At 38.4% G+C, this 18,221-nt stretch overlaps 1 protein-coding gene across 1 annotated transcript in view; it reads right to left on the bottom strand.

Moving 5' to 3' along the window:
- Nucleotides 1-18,221, bottom strand: part of ABCA13 (ATP binding cassette subfamily A member 13) — a 176,273-nt gene that overhangs the window by 15,864 nt on the left and 142,188 nt on the right. The window contains exons 54-57 of the mRNA XM_088534081.1: nucleotides 17,635-17,785; nucleotides 8,388-8,522; nucleotides 5,788-5,891; nucleotides 1,938-2,030 (exon numbers count right to left, since the gene is read on the bottom strand). Of these exons, the coding sequence (XP_088390207.1) occupies nucleotides 1,938-2,030; nucleotides 5,788-5,891; nucleotides 8,388-8,522; nucleotides 17,635-17,785 (483 nt within the window). The remainder of the gene's footprint in view (nucleotides 1-1,937; nucleotides 2,031-5,787; nucleotides 5,892-8,387; nucleotides 8,523-17,634; nucleotides 17,786-18,221) is intronic.

Consider the following 18,221-nt stretch of genomic DNA (forward strand, 5'->3'; position numbering starts at 1 on the left):
GGTAAAATTAGTATTTTCTCCTAATAAAATGCTCTAAAGAATTAAATCAACCAATCAGGTAAAAGTTAAGGGTATTTTCTTTCTGCCTTAAATGAAAATTTCAGGGCAATTTCAGATATAGCATTTATGCAGAAAGTCTCAGTAATATTTCTAACCAGGGCACATACTAAAAAATCCCAAATGAACACCACTGATATAAATTTATATAAAGAACTATCATGACAATATAAAGAATGCAAACCTGCTGCTGGCATGAAAAATCTTTCCTTTTTAAAATTAAAATTATTTCCAACAAATAATCATTATGAATGTGACCCTCAAATATTCTTTTATCATTATTTTCCTTTGGAGAGTTTAAAAGAGGAGCCTCATGCAGCCTTGATTTCTGAATGATTGGTTTATGAATATTTGGATGTCATCAGAATTAATCTGAAGATACTTCAAAGTGCGTCATATAGTTTATTTCATTCCACTGTTTTTCCTACTGTGATCCGAAAGAGGTATTTTTGCACAGTCATTATATAGAAATTAATATCTCTGCTATGCATTTGTTTATGTTGGCTTACTTCCTAAGAAGTTAGATGAAAAGATATCTGATATAAAACAAATAGAGGAAAAACAATGATAAAGTCACTGAAGACAAAGGTGAGACTAGTCTTTGCAGATGCCTGATTTTCCCCTTTTAAAGTCTGCCTGAGAAGACACATCCTCACTCTAGAGGACCTGAGAAATGGGAGACCCAGATTTAATCAGCTACCTTTATGCACTTAAATTAAGGTTGCTAGTTAGGAGACTCATATTAGAGGACACATCTTCAAAAAGCAGTTTCACCCACCCAAGGGGAATAAAGAATGCCCGAAGTCCTACTAAAGCACTTCAGCTAGTGCTAGGGCACTCGATCTGCAAAATCTGAGGAGCTGGCAGGTTGGCGAAGAGCTAGAGGCGATTGACTTCTCATGTTTCCAGAAATGGAGGCAAGCACCTTCTGAAAGTTATGCAATCTTGTAAAGGCAGCTATGATCCCACAGAGAAATGCAGATTCATTTTTGTCATCCACTTTTTAAGGCCTCTAGCTGAAAGTCTTTGTTTCTGGTTAAAAACACATTAGAATGAAAGACCTTATTAAAATCAACATGAATCATGTCTGCCATGGCAATGTACCTACAAAACAAGGGCCTGCAGTTCTACCCGATGTGAAGGACAAAAAGCCAAAACTGCCCTGAAGAGGGACAAAAGTTCTCTGTGACACAGACTGCCTGACAACCATCACAGGCAATAACTCTGAAACATTACTTAGAACTTGTTTACATTGTCAATTGTATGTGCACTTCAGAGCATTAAATTTTGAGCAGGTATGAATTAGTGTAGCTTTTCTGCTTGCAAGTAGGCTGTGTCATTCTGCAGAGTGGACTGTCTGTGTCACAAACCCCTTCTAATACTGAAGGTAAATGTTTCAGCTCCAAGTTGCAGCAATTTCCCTCACCACTTCTGGACCTGCTTTCTTAAAGGTCATTTGAGCTCACCTTCTGAATAAACACCCCCATTCACAGATGCCAAATTAGACTTATGAGTAGGAGCTAAAGGACAAGGGGGCTCATTCAGTCCAGGAACAGGTAACAGAAGAATATTTTATAATATGACAAAGTGTTGAATTCTCACAATGCATTTCTCAGATTGAGTGCACAAACACTTCATTTAGATTCAAATCTGCCTCTTTCAACAACCAGTGCAAACTACAAAGCATTTTAGTAATGTCATATATCAATTTAGTTTGCTAAGATATCCTAATTGGTTCTCTTTTAGCTTTAGTGGGAAGAGAAAATGAAAGATGTGCTTGCAAACTGTAACCATTTAAGTCACATTGGCACTATTAAAATGGCTCAACATTTCTTTTTACTGAAGGCAGCTGTGAAAGGTTTGATGTTGGCATATAATACCTGTTCTTAATGTGCTGGGGAGAACCAAGACACCTGAAACTTCCATTGACCATAATCGCAAGCCGTGTGCAGAGGGCTTCACATTCTTCCATACTACAAAGTTGGGGGGGGGAGAAAAAAAAAAGATTAAAAGAACAATAGTGAAAGCAAAACAGTATTTATACTTCACTTTTTAATTAAAAAGAAACTGGATCACTGCAAAAATTGCTACAAAAAACATCCAGCTATTAAGACAGCAGTTCAAATTATAGTCCTAGTCAGCACATACCAAATTTATTGCAACATGACAGCTAGAACAAAGTCATAAAAATGAATTTATGTTCATAGTCAAGAACTAATTGGACAATTCTGGCCACAATACAAAAGTTTTATTAGTGAAGTCAAATACCTGATAGGCAGCCTCAGCAATGCCACTGAGAATGACGGCAGTGAAAACTGTTCCCCTTACTTCCTACTTATGATCATTTTGAGCTAAGAGATGCATTGCTCAGCTGCCTTTTGCATGGTACATATTCTTATAAAGAAAAGTTAGCCTCAGTCTGAGTGCTGGGCAGAACAGATGCAAAAAATATAAAAAAATGATAAACCAAACAGAATTTAAGACAAACTGCTGCTGAAGAACAGAATCCTGTTGTAAGTGATTGCTTGAAATGATAACAAGTAATCTTGACTTGTAAAGCTTATGGCAAATTGGGCTGCCCTTTTACACATCACACAGAATTATATGAGCAGTTTTTCCAAAGCATCGGTTTAAACACAGGATTTAGGATTTCAGTGAGGATGTATTTCACCATACGAAAGAGAGGTCAAAGATTTCCTTGCAGTTCACTGTGTGGAGTCCCCAGGCCCTCTGGGATGGACTGAGTCCTAGACCAACCCCAATTCTAGCACTTTTACCTGGGAGAGCATGTGAATTACAGCTAAGTATCCCCTTAGGCTCACTTGTTAAATGGGACAGGGAGAGACAGGGTAAGAACTGCTAAAGCAAAAGCCATTATATGTTTGAGAGGAATGGAGAGGAGGCTACTAGCGTATTTTCCCAGAAAACAGGAGATGAGATCTAGCTGCAAGTCTCTCTGCAGTGCAGTACCTTCGAAAACACTCACCAGCTGTGGCAAAATAACATAAATAAGCTTGTATGTGCAATTAATACAACCTCGCACATCTCCCTAAAACAAAGCTAACAAAGCAGTTATATGTTCTCTCGGAAAATGAAGCCAACAGACCTCAAACACTTCTTTTTACATGTGAAAGCATCTCTATACCTTGTTCATTTATTTGTGGATGTGCATTACTTCAGTGTGTAAGTAACCTCGCCCCAGATACCAGTACAGGCTGGGGACTGACCTTCTGGAGAGCAGCTCTGCAGAGAAAGACCTGGCCGTCATGGTGGATGACAAGTTGACCATGAGGCAGCAGTGTGCTCTTGTGGACAAGAAGGCCAATTCCCATTGGGGTGGGATTCCCATATTGGGGTGCATTAAGAAGAGCGTCTCCAGCAGGTTGAGGGAGGTGATCCTGCCCCTCTACTCAGCCCTGGTGAGGCCACATCTGGAGTATTGTGTCCAGTTCTGGGCTCCACAGTACAAGAGGGATGTGGAGCTGCTGGAGAGAGTCCAGCGCAGGGCTACAAGGATGATCAGGGGCCTCGAACATCTGGCCCATGAGGAGAGACTGAGGGAGCTGGGCCTGTTCAGCCTGGAGAAGAGAAGGCTGAGAGGGGATCTAATCAGTGTCTATAAATACCTCAAGGGAGGCAGTGCGGAGGATGGTGCTGGCCTCTCTTCAGTGGTGGTCACCGACAGAACTAGAGGAAACGGCCGGAAACTGAAGCGTCAAAAGTTCCACAGGAACTTAAGGAAAAAATTCTTGACAGTGAGGGTGACAGAGCACTGGAACAGGCTGCCCAGAGAGGTGGTGGAATCTTCTTCTCTGGAGATCTTCAAAACCCGCTTGGACACAGTCCTGTGCCACGTGCTCTAGGTGACCCTGCGAGTGCAGGGGGGGGTTGTACTAGATGACCTCTAGAGGTCCCTTCCAACCTTAACAATTCTATGATTCTATAGTTTGAAAGCATCTTAGATATCTGCAACAGCCTTCAGCATATACAAAATAATCTCTCCTTCAACACACCTGGCACAAGAAGATCTTATTAATTAGAAATGAAATCTATGTGGACTGCTACACTACCATTATAACTGTTTCAGCTGCAAGTCATTCATTTGTCAAGCTAAATGAGCAATTAGTAAGAATTTATTCGACAGATTTAGTTTATTTCTTGTTACAACATATTGGTAGTGAAATCACAATTACATTCTGTTTAGCTGCTTTTTGACACTAGAAGGTTCTTAATCTGGACTGAAAAGTCAAACCACACTGTTTCTGAAGACAGCTCAATATAGCCCACATTGTATAACTTCTGTTCCTGAATTGAAAGACCTGGTAAACACCCAGGGTTCATGTATAATATATATTTTAAATACCTATGTGATTTTGAGTCAACATTTTTGAGAGCATTTCTTCCAGCAATACTATAGAAATAGGTTAGGCAATAGGTTCAGCAATACTGAAGAAATAGGAATAGGGTTAGGATTAGGGTTTAGAGCTAGGATTATGGGTATGGGTTAGGGATTAGGGCTAGGGGTTAGGGCTAGGGGTTAGGGCCAGGGGCTAGGGCCAGGGGTAGGGTTAGGGGCTAGAGCTAGAGGCTAATGTTAGGGTTAGGGCTAGGGTTAGGCCTAGGGTTAGGGCCTAGGGTTAGGGCCTAGGGTTAGGGCCTAGGGTTAGGGCCTAGGGTCTAGGGCCAGCGCCAGGCTTAGGGCCTAGGGGATAGGGCCAGGGCTAGGGGTTAGAGCCAGGACCTGGGGCCAGGGCTTAGGGCCTAGGGTTAGGGCTAGGGCCTAGCGCCTAGAGCCAGGGCCTAGCGCCTAGAGCCAGGGCCTAGGGTTAGGGCCTAGGTCCAGGGTCAGAGCTAGGGCCTAGGGTTAGGGCCTACAGTTAGGGTTAGGGCCTAGGGTTAGGGCCTACCGCCTAGGACCAGAGCTAGGGCCTAGGGTTAAGGCCTAGGGTTAGGGCTAGGGGTTAGGGCCTAGGGCCAGTGCACAGACATGGAAGGAAGGGAAATACAAACATGCTCAGGAACAAGAAGCACATTTTGACAACATCTGAAAAATTTAACAATATCTGTATTAACAGAATATTTTATTGCATTCTTGTATATTATTTTATCCACTACCTCCCATTTCATTTGGCCAAAATGCTACATTCCTGTTTTGATTAGTTAGTTCTGTCCCTTCCAGGCATATCTTCAGGATCTCTCCCTCAACTAAAGCCATCTTGTATATAATTATACTAGACTATATTCTCTACAGAGAACATGTAATTTATTCCATTTATATGTTGCAAAACAGTTTCAGCGTTTCCTTCTTTAAACTGAGGCAGCTGACCAATATGACCATATTAGAGAATTGACAAGATATTTAATGCAGATCCACTCTTTCAAGAAGATACAGTCATTCTTAGCAATTGAACAGTGCATACAGAGAATTTCTATTGTATCTGTCTCTAAGATATCATGGAATAATACTTTCATATCCTGATACAAACCAGACCTTTGAAAAAGCAAGAACAGGCGTTTTCCCTCCCAGTGTTTCTTTGAAAGGTTTGTAAAGTGGGCAACCACAATTTCATGCCAGCTCAGTTCATAAGCAAGAAGGAAGGCCATGAAACAGTGAGATACCTCTTGAGTTTCACAGCCAGCATACCTCCAGAATATGCTCTTCTGCCCTCAGTCAACAAGGGCAAGCAGAGAAAGAAGGACTATGCTGGTTGTTAGGATAAGGGATCTCACCTGTGTGATGTCAGCACAGCGGCACAACCATCTTGAACTTCCTTCAGGATAGTTTTCCAAAGGTAGCGTTTAGAGCAGGGATCCATACCAGAACTGGGCTCATCCTACAAAAAAAAAGAAAAAAATAATACTGTAATTAATCATAGGAAAAACATACCATGGGGTCAAGCCCAGCATGAAGAATTAAAAGAACTCATAGTAAATACATGTATTTTTCTCTAAAAAGGGTCAGATTTCAGGAGATCACTTAAAAAGCACTCTTTTTCTCTCTTTTTTTTCCTCTAGATTTATTTTTAAATTAAAAGTGTACATTTTTATTCAAACATTTTCATACATTTTTGTAGGAGAGATTCGCAGTTTCTTTTTTCACCTTGGGGGCTGGGGTTGATGTTTCTTCCCACCTATGTGCATGTCTGCCATGTATGTACATGAACATCCTATAAATTCAAGGCTGCTTGCCACCACCCATACTATACCCAGCTATGGTGGGTATGTTTGGATTTTAAAAATCCCCCAGCAGTTGCTCCCAAACCTCCCCTTTAAGAGCAATCCTCATTTGTGGTTAGAAAAACCCAATCCAGTTAGTGGACTCATGCAACCTTTTGACTTCTCCCATTTCTAGCTCCCATGGCTTCCATGGGCAGAGAAGTGCAGCTACAAAACTTCATTTCCCTATCCCATCTAATCATGGCATCCTCACTAAAATAACTGTTGACTTTGTCTGTTCGTGGAAGCAAAGCGAATGATACTTCACTGTCAAAAGCCATTCTTTGGCTCTTCACACCTAAAGAGAAGGAAACTCTTCAAGATGCTTCTAAAAACATAGAATTTCAGGAGGAGCACCAACATTTGTTACAATGGTATGGGCCTGGTTGGTGTATTTTGCACCACAGAATCCTAGCTGAAGCCTCTAAAAAAGAGTTGTCAAGGAACGGAGCATCCTGTTTAATACCAATTCTGATGCTTAGCAACCAATGGCCAAGGAGAAAACAAATTAAATTCATTTTTTTATTACATGAAGAGATCTGATAAAATACTGGGAAAAAGCAACCAAGATAATTAGAAAACAAACAAACAAAAATCTTGTCACCTCCTGTAACCTAAATTTAAAGTTAGGAGATCCTAAATGCAAGATGGAAGCATTCAGAGGTTTATGTTAGTGCTGATGAATCTCAGACAAAGCAAATCCTTCAAAATAATGAAAAACATCCTTACAATTTCACAGCTTTGCAAAATCACCTAAATCTTTAAAACCACTGACATATTTTGGTATTTTATTTCCTCTTGTCATTATATGTGTATTAATGCGTGCCTTGCAGCAAGTGAGCTGAGATGGCTACTTCAAGTAGCATGTCCTAAAAACATTACAAAACACTGGAAGCATTTTCTAAGATGAGGAAAAAGCGCTGATTTAAGATTATCATCTTCTACTAACTGAAGCAGGATCAGTTTAAGCAAAAAAAAAAATGCAAACAAAATCGTTCAACTTAGAAGTGAGGTTAAGTTTAAGAGTTAACGTAACTCTCAAGTTAAGGAAAGTGAAGAAGTTAGAAGCAGGAAAATCTGTTTTTCAGACACCAACTTCAGAAATGTGAATCTCATGAGAATACAGATTTCATCCAGTTAATCTGTGGTTATCTTGATCTTGAAATACTGTTTTCCCTCTTGACTTTGGAGAATAAGAACCACCTCTATTTGGGAGTTCTGGAAGGTTTATTTCACCATCGAACTGATTTAGTTCTTCCCATCCAAGGCTTAAGAAATATATTTTCAATCTTTTCTAGTGAACTGTGTGCAATGATAAGAAAGAAGATATAGTATAATAATGATACAACTCCCATAGTACCATATTTCCCTAATCTTCAATACAAAAGGTGTTGTTTTAACCATAAAGTTTAACTGGTCTAAATGAGTTCATATTTTGGAATAGCAGGATGTACACACCAAGACAGCATATGATAATATATCCCCATTCAGGACTTTTTAGTTAGGGGCAAGATTTGCATATAAAGTGAAAATATAAAAAACATTCAAATGTATGGAGCTTGACATGCAGCAAACATGTAATATATAGCAAACGTAGCATACATTTCGTGATAAAGACAGCCTATTAATTAAAAACTGCAGCACAAATTATTAAAATCAAAATCTTTTGGTGAGGAAGACGGTAGAATTGTTGACTTGTATATATTTATTATGTTACAGTCACAGTAATATATTGTATTTACATTATTACATTATTTACATATTTTATATTTACATATTTATATTATGTTATTACATTATTATATATGTAAATACACATTTACATATTTAGTATAAACATTTAAATTTTTATATGTATTATATATATTATTTTATGTATTTATTATATATATTAATATATATTGTATATATTATGCTATGTTCACAATAAGGAATACATAATACACAAATAATACATAATACTTTACTGTATTTTACAGTAAATGATATTTCTATTTTCTGTATAAAGAAAACTTAATTTTTAAAAGCATCTATATGGGTCCACAGGATGTTATCGTTGTATCTGTGCTTGCTTAAGACTCTCCCAAAGTAGCCATAGAGTTGCCTTTACTCACCAATAAAAGTATTTGAGGTTTGCCAACTAAAGCCACAGCAGCAGAGAGCTTCCGCTTCGTGCCACAGCTGTATGTCCTCACCAGTTTGTCAACATGGGCACCCAAGTGTAACTGGTTAACAAGGTCCTCTGCTACCTGCAATTCAGAAACTTGAAAGTTGGCAAAGAGAAGGCAAATCAAGGTAGTGTCTGTGTTTAACCTAAAAAAAATACTCAGTTTGTTCATATTTTTAAAAAAGTACAAGTTATTTCCTTACTTCCTCTCATGTGTTGCATTATTATTGAATCTAGACTTGCAAAAAAACAAAACAAAAAAAGAACCTGCCCCAAGAGCCCTCCTCCCTCCCTCTAAAGGATAAAAATTTCCCTATATGTAAATATTTTGCTTTGTCATCCCTGTAACAGTCATTTGTATTCTTTTTGGTTTGCCAAGTCAATAATTTAAAATGCTCCTCATTCCACCTCATTCTCCAGTATTTATTTGATCAAGTAAACTTAGTGATAGAAAATTCAAGAAACATGATTCTACATCAGCCACCAAGAAGAAAAAGGCAAAAAGAAAGTCAGAGGTCAAGGAATTGGAACTTCTTAAAGATCAAAGGTAATGTAGGATTCATTTAACATACCGACCTACAAATACAGAGGCATAAGTTGATGCTAACTCTTTTTTTTCCGTTGTATTTGGCTGAATTAGCAGTTGCCAATAAGGACCATTTATTCACTATCCAGTTCACATAAACTACGAGCTTAATCATGTTTTTGTTAAGAATTTTATGCAAAATCATTCATGGTTCTTGCAGCAAGATTTTCAGTGATATATCTAAAATCCAGAGGAATTTCTTTGTAAGCAGGCACAATGCTGCAGTGTGAGAATGTGGAATATTTTTGTATGTGTTTTGGCCCTGGAATGCAAAGTTGCTTGTGCTTGTATGTACATTAATGTGTAAACTGACAGTAATGTGGACCAAAACTGTGTTTCATAGACATGTCTCGGAATATTTTAAACGCAGAGGTTCAAAACAGAATCATTACCACCACCATAAAAAGTTAATCAGCGACCAGAAAACCACCCATAGACAATTTTATGTGGAGAAGTCCATGCCCTCTCTTATTTCGAACTAATTCACAACCTCTTTTGCTTTCCTGCAGACACTCCTGCTACATAACAGTAGGGTTGCAGCAGTAGTGGCTTTAGAAATGGTCAAAGACTTAAATATGACAGCTGAACAGTTTTTTTTTTTCTTCTCAAACATAGGCCTTGTTACACAAAAGCTTATGTAACCAATTTCTTTAACACCAGCCAGCACCTTAAAAAAAAAAAAAAAACCTACAGAATCAGCCTTTAAAGTCATTACCTCTGAGAATATAGTAGACAGCTTATCTGCTGTATTAAACTGACAGACTTTACTACCTCTGGGAATGTATGAACATTATTGACAACAGAATTTTCTTCCAGTAAATCCATCAATATCAGATAATATTGTGCAGAAAGATTCATAAAATTTGTAAATAAGTGGATAAAAAAGTGTGATCTCCTGTTTGTATAGAACATACATTCAATACTACCACACACTTCAGAAATTAGTAAGTAACAAGGAAAAGACCACTATATTCCAGAACTTAAATGAAGCGCAAACTATCCTTAGCTTACGATTAGAACCACTTTTTCTAAGATTGCTTTGAAGTATTACCCTGATAGGGCAAGTTATCAAAGCTATTCTTCAAGAGAAGTAATGAACATTGTGTTAGGAAGAATTTAGAAAGCTAAGGAAAACTGCCATAGAAAGAAGAAGAAATAAATCAAGGAAGCTATGTCAGATTGCAGGCTGTAGCCTCTAGTCATGTATCAGAAGCTTTTAGCAAGCCAGCCCAGTAACAATTTAAAAGCTCAGCAGTCCTATGTGTTTTTTTTTTTTTTTAACTGACGGTAGGAACATAATGTTCTTTTCAGGAAGCAACATTGAAAAAGTTCAACTTAGCCCGATTTGCAATCTAACTCTACAATTCTCCCAGCTACTTGGTGGTTACTCAAGAGTGTTCACCGCCCTCATATGCAGGACTACATGATGTCCTGCTTTGTAAGAGGAGGAGCTTGAGCCTGGCAAGTCCTCTGCCATGGAAATTCTGCAAGACAGATGTTCAATAAAGGTGAAAGGGGAAGGGAAAAGGAATCATTTCATCATGCTCACCCTGCTGCTGCTTTGATTGAACTTCCAAGCTATCTATATCTTGCAGAACAAGGTATGTGTGCATGCCACAGTCTGGCTTGGTATCTAGAAACACTTCTTTTGGGGAAAATATCTATCCAAATCAGAACAAATTCAGAGCACAATCACATGAGCAACAAAGGCAAAAGAATTAGTTGGCTTTCTTACTCCTAATAGTTTCCCAGCTGAACCTAAAAAGTTTCCCAATCCTCCCATCTTCCACAACCCTTACATTCCTAAGCAGCATTGCAGAGGCTGCTTCAGCAAATATATGAATGTGGAGCTCATTCTTTTTTTCAAGAGATGACCCTTACTCTTTTTCTCTCCTCTTTAATGCATATTTCCAGTAATAGCAACCTCAGCTACATTACTATGACCTAAATACTAATGAGGATGACATCCAAATGAAATTATATATATTATATATGAGATATATCATGGAGTAGCCTGTACATCTCTCTAACTTCATTTATTTGTATAATCTGTGGTGTCTTGTGGCATGTGTCATAACGTACTATAAAGAAAAAATGAACATCTCTCCAACTATTTGAACAGAAATTAGAAAATCAGAAATAGATTTGGACTAGTGACAAATCTTCAAACAGATACACAAAATTACGCAAGAAATTTACAGTTGTGATATTTCACTTCAGTACATGTGAGGTATATACACAATCACCTTCCCCTCACCTTGTCATATTCATCATGATGTTCTATTTCTGGTTTCAATTACTTTCAATACTGAAGAGTGAGGAGATTCATCAAATTATTTAGCAAGTATTAAGGATGAAAATGAAAAGACACAAGAGTTGCATGCAAATCTATATTTTGTGATTTCCTTTGCACCACAAAGATAATAATTTAAGTCTAATTATGTCTCTGTAGTATGCATTTAAACTCTTTAAACTCTTCTCCCTCCAAACTGAGTTGGAATAATTCCCACCGACTTTGGGATAGGCCCTTTAATCTGTGAAATCTAAGCCAAATCCCTCAACACATTGTGCACTTCTTAAAGACCTCATTTAATTCCATAAGAGGCAGTGAAGTAAGTCACATGACTTTCAGCATATATGTTAACATTTTTGATTACAGATTAAAAGAGATTAAACAGATTAAAGTAGGCATGGTGTTTTCTATCCATCAACAAACCAAGAGGTCCCGCTGCCTTACTGAAAATATGTGATACCATGTGCCTACCTTTCATTCTAAGTTACCATTAACATTGAGGTTAAAAAATAAAAATATAAAAAAGTGTGATCTGTGATAACTCAGATCACACGCTCACATCTGCTTTCCTATCGTTACGGGAGACCCCTTACCTTGAGACCCTGGGCTCCAAATTACAGAAGGAAATCAAAGTATTTTCAGAAACACAACTGCAGGTGAAATTGATAGGTCCTGCCCTTTTTGCTCCACTTCTAAAGTACCAAATACCATGTTATGGCCAACAAACTGAAAATATTCAGCCATAAACAGCTTGGAGTAGCTACCCAAAACCTTTTAACTTTATTTTGATCGTCACTTTTCAGTGACTTTTCTGTAAAAGGGGAAGAAAACATTCACAATGTTTTCCCCAGAGGTGTTGTAAAAAAACCACAGCAAAACAAAAACAAACAAAAAAACCCACATGTGATATTGAGAGTTATCATTTTGTCTATTGCTGAGGAAAAAAAAAGTTAAAGAGGAAAATAATATTATATATATTAGAAGAGTAGAAATATCATAGCATATTTATCCTCAGTCTAAATTGACAGATTGCAACCATCAGTATATTAATTATGCATAATTTCCAAAATAATATATATACCGCACAACTCATTATTTTATTTTGAGCAATAAGAATTGAGATGAACTCTAGCATCTCCTGAAAATAACTCAGAGATGAGTTGCACTTTTTCAAAACAGAGGTTAAAATTTCAAGTTCTGTGCAGGCTTGTTGTACAAATTTAATATCCTAAATAAAAAACATTCATCAGATGCACACAAAACAGTATTAATTCTGCTTCAGATTACACCTAGAAATGTTGGATTTCTTATGTTTAGGAAAAACATACAACTCATGGCCAAAGTCCTAGGGAAAACTTTTCTTTATCTCACAGTCTTATAAAACTCTATACCCAAATTCTTCCCAGGCCCCAAGAAGGCAAACCCCTTTCTACCAAAGACTACATAATTTTTATAGCAAGTTCCTGTTTCCAGTGGCTATAAAATGTAGCATGTAAGAAAATTAAAGGGATTCCAAAGTTAGTGCAAAAATCTGCAGTAACAATTCAATCTGCAGAATGAATTTAAGAAAAAGAGAAGTCATACTCACATTGCAAGAAGTTGCCTTTAGGGTTGATAATGTTTGGTTTGACATATGCAATGTATAAATAAGTTAAATATGGGTGGGAGACACCAAATATAGCTGTATTAGCTTTTTTACATTGATAATAAATCATATCATATATTTTGTAACAAATTGAGATATTGAAACTTTATGTATTAAATAGAAAACATTTTAAAATATTGTTAATCTAGTATCTGCCTAAATAGCCCACAGTTGCGCAGCAAAAAGCTACTTTTAGAGCAGCTTTGAAAAATAAAGTATAACTTTGCATTGCATGAAGTTTAACATTGACGCATTTGCAAATGACTCCTTTTTCTCCTCCTTTCCCATTCAGTTAATTACTGTTTTGGAACTATAAGTGCACTCTACTTTATGTCAGACACTTAACTCCTGCTAAGTCTGCTTAACGGATTTGATCCTTGTGCTTCAATAGACTTCTTCAGCAGCAACACATCCTGCAAGTCACCTGCCTGCTGGCCAATTTATTAAGAAAAAAAAAAAAAGGAGAGAGATACTGCTCTCTACTTTGGAATTAAAACCACAGACTCCCTAAAATATATCTATACACTCATACTAACATAGGGACTTACTGATAAGCTCTCAGAGAAAGGCTGGGAACATCACATCATAGACAGGAGGGAATGAGAAAATAATAGCTTGCATTTCCTTTCAGCTGCTGCTATGTATTCCTAGGCCTTATTTTCTTTATAGGCAACTAAAACACAGACTTTCTCCAGGTATCAGCCATTTGTGAGTTGATACATAGCAGCTGTTCAACACGTCACAGCAATACCACACAACAGGAAGGGCTCGCTGACAAAAACACTTGTCCTGCTCAGAGATAGCTTCATTTCAGTTTTTGATGAAGTCAAACCAGAATCACTAAATTTTATTTGCAGAAGTCCTTCAATACCTTGAGTGAAAGCCTGGAAAGTCTGCCTGCAGTCTATCAAGACAAAAATAATACGATGACTGAAAGGAATAGTGATCTCAATATTACAGTAGTAAAAGTACCTAAATTGTCTTAGGTTTGGGATAATCAGAAGATTAACAGCTGTCCTCTCTCAGTGCACTGCAGTAACATAACTAATCTCTGTGTAACAACAAACTGATTTTGATCTATTTGAAGCAGAAGCGGTATGTGAATTCCTGCACTATTTGAGGAACTATTCTCTCAATGGCTTTGGGAACAGCCATGGCAGTATCTGTATACAAGTTACCCAGAAAATAGCAGGACCTGAATATAAAGTAGAAGCTCTTAGGTACACCAGTTATTCATATATACGTACATATTTGAAGTGGGTTTTATGAATGTCATTTATTTCACAGAGAGCAAAATTCTCACTAGTAGTGAAGCCAGGGTAACCATGTGGCTCCTTACCAAACACAGACAGCAGACTGCATTTACAATTGTTTTCATTTACATATGCACATGCAGAGAAAAACCCTGCAGGCACAGCATACAAATCTATTGGTATCATCCTGCTCACTGCAATCTGACTTTTTATCTCAGACTCCTGAGATAAATTACCTCTCCCATGTAGTACTAAATTTATGAAATCTAGGTCCTTAAGCACACCATATATCTATCCCCATTTTCAGGATTCTACATCCTGCTCCTCATCCAGACAGCAAAGCTGTCTCCAAAGGAGTTGTTGCTGGGCAGCCAAATGATCTGAAAGAGTCACAAAGTAAGCAATAACAGCAAGATTCATGTGCGTGCACACACACACTCTATTATGTTGTGTTGACAAGGCCTGCTTGGAATATAACATTAAAGAATTAATAGCATATTGCAATGCATGGGTCAGTTCACACTTATCAAAGCTACTGTCTCCTTTTGTCCACAGATCAGGAATTATCAATAAAAAGGTGTCTGCCAGAACCACCTTAACAGATTACACTCACAGCTGTGGGTACTAAAATAAAAGAATTGCTAAGAACCCCTGACTCCGGGAGTCACAAAAGCAGCCCAGTACTAAAAGCCCTTATTTGGCTCTTACTCAGTCAACCCTCTTGGCAGATGCCAGTTGGCTATAAAAATTCTTACTCTTCAAGCAAGCTTTTCTCTGAACTGTGGGGAGGTCCTCCTTAGCCTCCCAGGTCTCTTTCCTACTCATTTCTCTCTGAGGATCATCATATCCTCAAATTTATGTGCCTCAATCTATTCACAAAAGAAGAGCCTGTCTACCTGGTACCCATGAGTCAGCTTGCTGAAAGAGCAACACTGTACTGTATATGACCCACCAGCACTGATGAGTTAAGGGGATACTCTGAATTTTAATTAGAGCTATGTACTTATATAATTTAGATTCTTCCAAACCTTCCTACACTGTCTTAAAAAATGCTGCATTTATAGGAATGGTGTACCATTTCAATACACACATTGTAACAATATTTTGTCCTTTGTTATGAAAATAGTAAGACAGAAAAAGCTTAAGAGTCAAATCAACACCATTTTAGGAGCACTGCTGCATAATTAAATAATCAAACTTCAATTTCCTGCTTTAAATTTCACTTAGAATGAGAAGTATTCAATAACTTTTGGAAGATGTATGGATAGCTAAGTGCATTCTTTAGAATGACTACACAGTTCTGGGACAGAAGCCAGAATCTGTTGCCACCTATGTGCCTGTTAAAGCACTACGAAAATAGATGCCAGTTATGATGGGCTTTTAGCCCAACTGTAGAGGAGTTTTCAGTTTATGGAGATGACAGGTAATTACAGTTGAGGAGTTTAGCGCAATAACAATTATAACAATATTTTTTTTATGTCAAATGAAATATGTTCAAGTTTGAAGTACTTTGCTAGTACTAGGAGCAAAAAAATATCAAAATGAGTTAAGAAAATCTAAGCAGACAGCAAGAAGTGTTTTGGCAAGGCAATAAACTTACATTCAGCCAGGATCTATTAAGCATGCTGCCCAAAGGAGGGAGCAAAGTCTTGGAAGAATCTTTAATCTCCCTCAGCCTCGTAAGAGATTGGACATTGTTGCCCCACCATTTACCTGAAAAATGCCTCGGCATCTTGCCTCTGGGAAGATCAGCTCAAGACTCTCACCATTTACACTTCTCAACCCCATCATCCTGTCTCTGGGAAGGCTCTAATACCAGCTGTCTACCTGGCACTTGCGTGCTGTGTCTGGGAAGATCAGCTGGAGACCTGAACAATGACAATCTCAGCAGTGCCCACCAGAGCAGCTTGCATTCAAATTGGGTGAAGAGGAACACATACCAGAAATCTTCAAGAAAGAGGGCTGACTCTTTGAGAAGAGGGACATTAAAGGGCTACGTATTCCTCCCCTGGGGTGCACGGCCTTCTTCCCCCCACCCTGGAACATCACCTGCACCGGCATGTGCACCTTCTGCCCCAGAACATCACCTGTTCTGTGGCTCCGAGGGACCTGCACGGAGACGGAGACAATGAAACCTAGTTGGACTGCTCCTGGTGGTAGCTATAAACTTGTTGCATCTCTCCCGCTTGCTTGCTTATCTTTCTTTTTCTCTTCTTCTTCTTCTCTCTGTCCTATCACGCTTATGAGAATCAACCTAACGAGGTTATATGGCATTTGACCCCGTTTGTGTCTTAATCTCGCTCTCGGGATCATATTGAAACCTCCTCCAACAGTGGATCGGGACAAACCTCTGATTCAGGAGCACTCAGCTGATCACCTTGGGAGCAAACACATTCAACATATTGCTTAACATCATGCTGCTAATTAGGGCAAGATGGAAGCTGACTGTTTTTGAATACTCAGTGATTCAGGGCAGGAAAAACATCTTTTTCTGCAATAGCACCTAGCTGCGGAAAGTACTAAGAACCAAAAGAAGAACATCCACTCTGACACACAGACAAAGAACTGACTTTAAACCACTTAGCAGGCCACAAAGCAATAGCTAGGACAACGATCTTCTAGCTAGAGTAGAAGACACTCCAGTTCCATGGGTTCTGGAAAAAGCTGCCACAGGAAGAAGGCAGGCAACATTCTGGAAGTGTCAAGGATGATTTAGGTTCAGGTACACGCAACCAACTCAGCAGAAATGGGAAATTATGACACTGATTTGATACCATAATCCAGTTCTCACATGCTAATAAAAATGTAATTAAACACAACGGACTGAACTGCCTGAGTCGAGGCAAGATCAGAAGCTTTCACCTGTAGAGACAAACATGTTTTACACTATGCCCCCATGGAAGAAAGTCTGTGCATAACTTCATTTCTGATATTGTCTGAGTGACTGGCTATTTATGGATAAAGAGCTGTGCCTGCGAGATAGTCTGTAACAAGCTATAACTGTATCACTAAATTAAAATACTTCCCATGATATTCCCAGATATTGTAATAATCTATATTAGCAAGCTGATAAAACATTTCCTGACAAGGGTTTGACATGCTCTTCTTGAACAACCTCAGGTCTAACAAGGTAACTAGAAGGTTCTAGGGACTGCTGTGCAACAGATTTCCTTCAGAGTTAAATCCTGTCTGCTGAAAAGAAGAGGTTTTCAGAGGTGCATGACTTGGGATGCGGACTGGTCCAGCTCAGTGATGCTATGCTGTGTGCAAGGAACTCTTAATATTCCTTGAGAGCTTATATGCCCAAGACTATATTCACATTCAAGTAGTTCTCTTATTCTCAGCAATGTTACTGTGTTTTAAACTGGTGTAATGGGGGGAAAAATTCCATACTGTTTAAGAAGAAGTAATAGTTACCTTGTGGATATATTGTTTTGGAATTCCACGCAAGGTGCAGTAATAATGAAGATGCTCCCGACCAGTCAGCAGCTCATCCAGAGCATCTTGCTGTGGGCAGTAGCCAACGAGAATGCCTTCAGAGCTAGCAGACTGTATATCCATTTCAGACCTGGTTAAAGAAAAAGCAAAAGACTTAAAAAATTAAAAAAAAATATAGTCCTGGTTTTCACCCTTGGGGTGGAGTCTCTTCAAGACATTCACCTTCAACTCTAAGGTAAAAAGGTTTGAATCTTCTCATCTTTTATCACAGTAGTGCCAACAGCCTTCCTGTACCTTTTGTCCCTTTCTCTCTCAGGTTAATACCAACACCCAAACTTTACTTTCCTAGAGGTATGTGCATCATGGTGAAGAGATCAACACTAAAGGAGGCCAGATCTATGAAAATTTCTTCTTACCAGACTTAACTCCAGGCCCATGTCTTTGGCAGACCTTGCTCTACAGCGACATATTTCAAAACCAGACTGTGCGCACTGCACTCAATATCAAAGGCATCGTCACAAGACAAAGAAATGTGTCTGTGTTTATGCATCTATAAACACATATAC

This window comes from Tinamus guttatus, unplaced genomic scaffold (assembly GCF_059628265.1).
Source record: "Tinamus guttatus ecotype Peru unplaced genomic scaffold, ASM5962826v1 Tinamus_guttatus_pri_ptg000535l, whole genome shotgun sequence".
Taxonomy (NCBI): Eukaryota; Metazoa; Chordata; class Aves; order Tinamiformes; family Tinamidae; genus Tinamus; species Tinamus guttatus.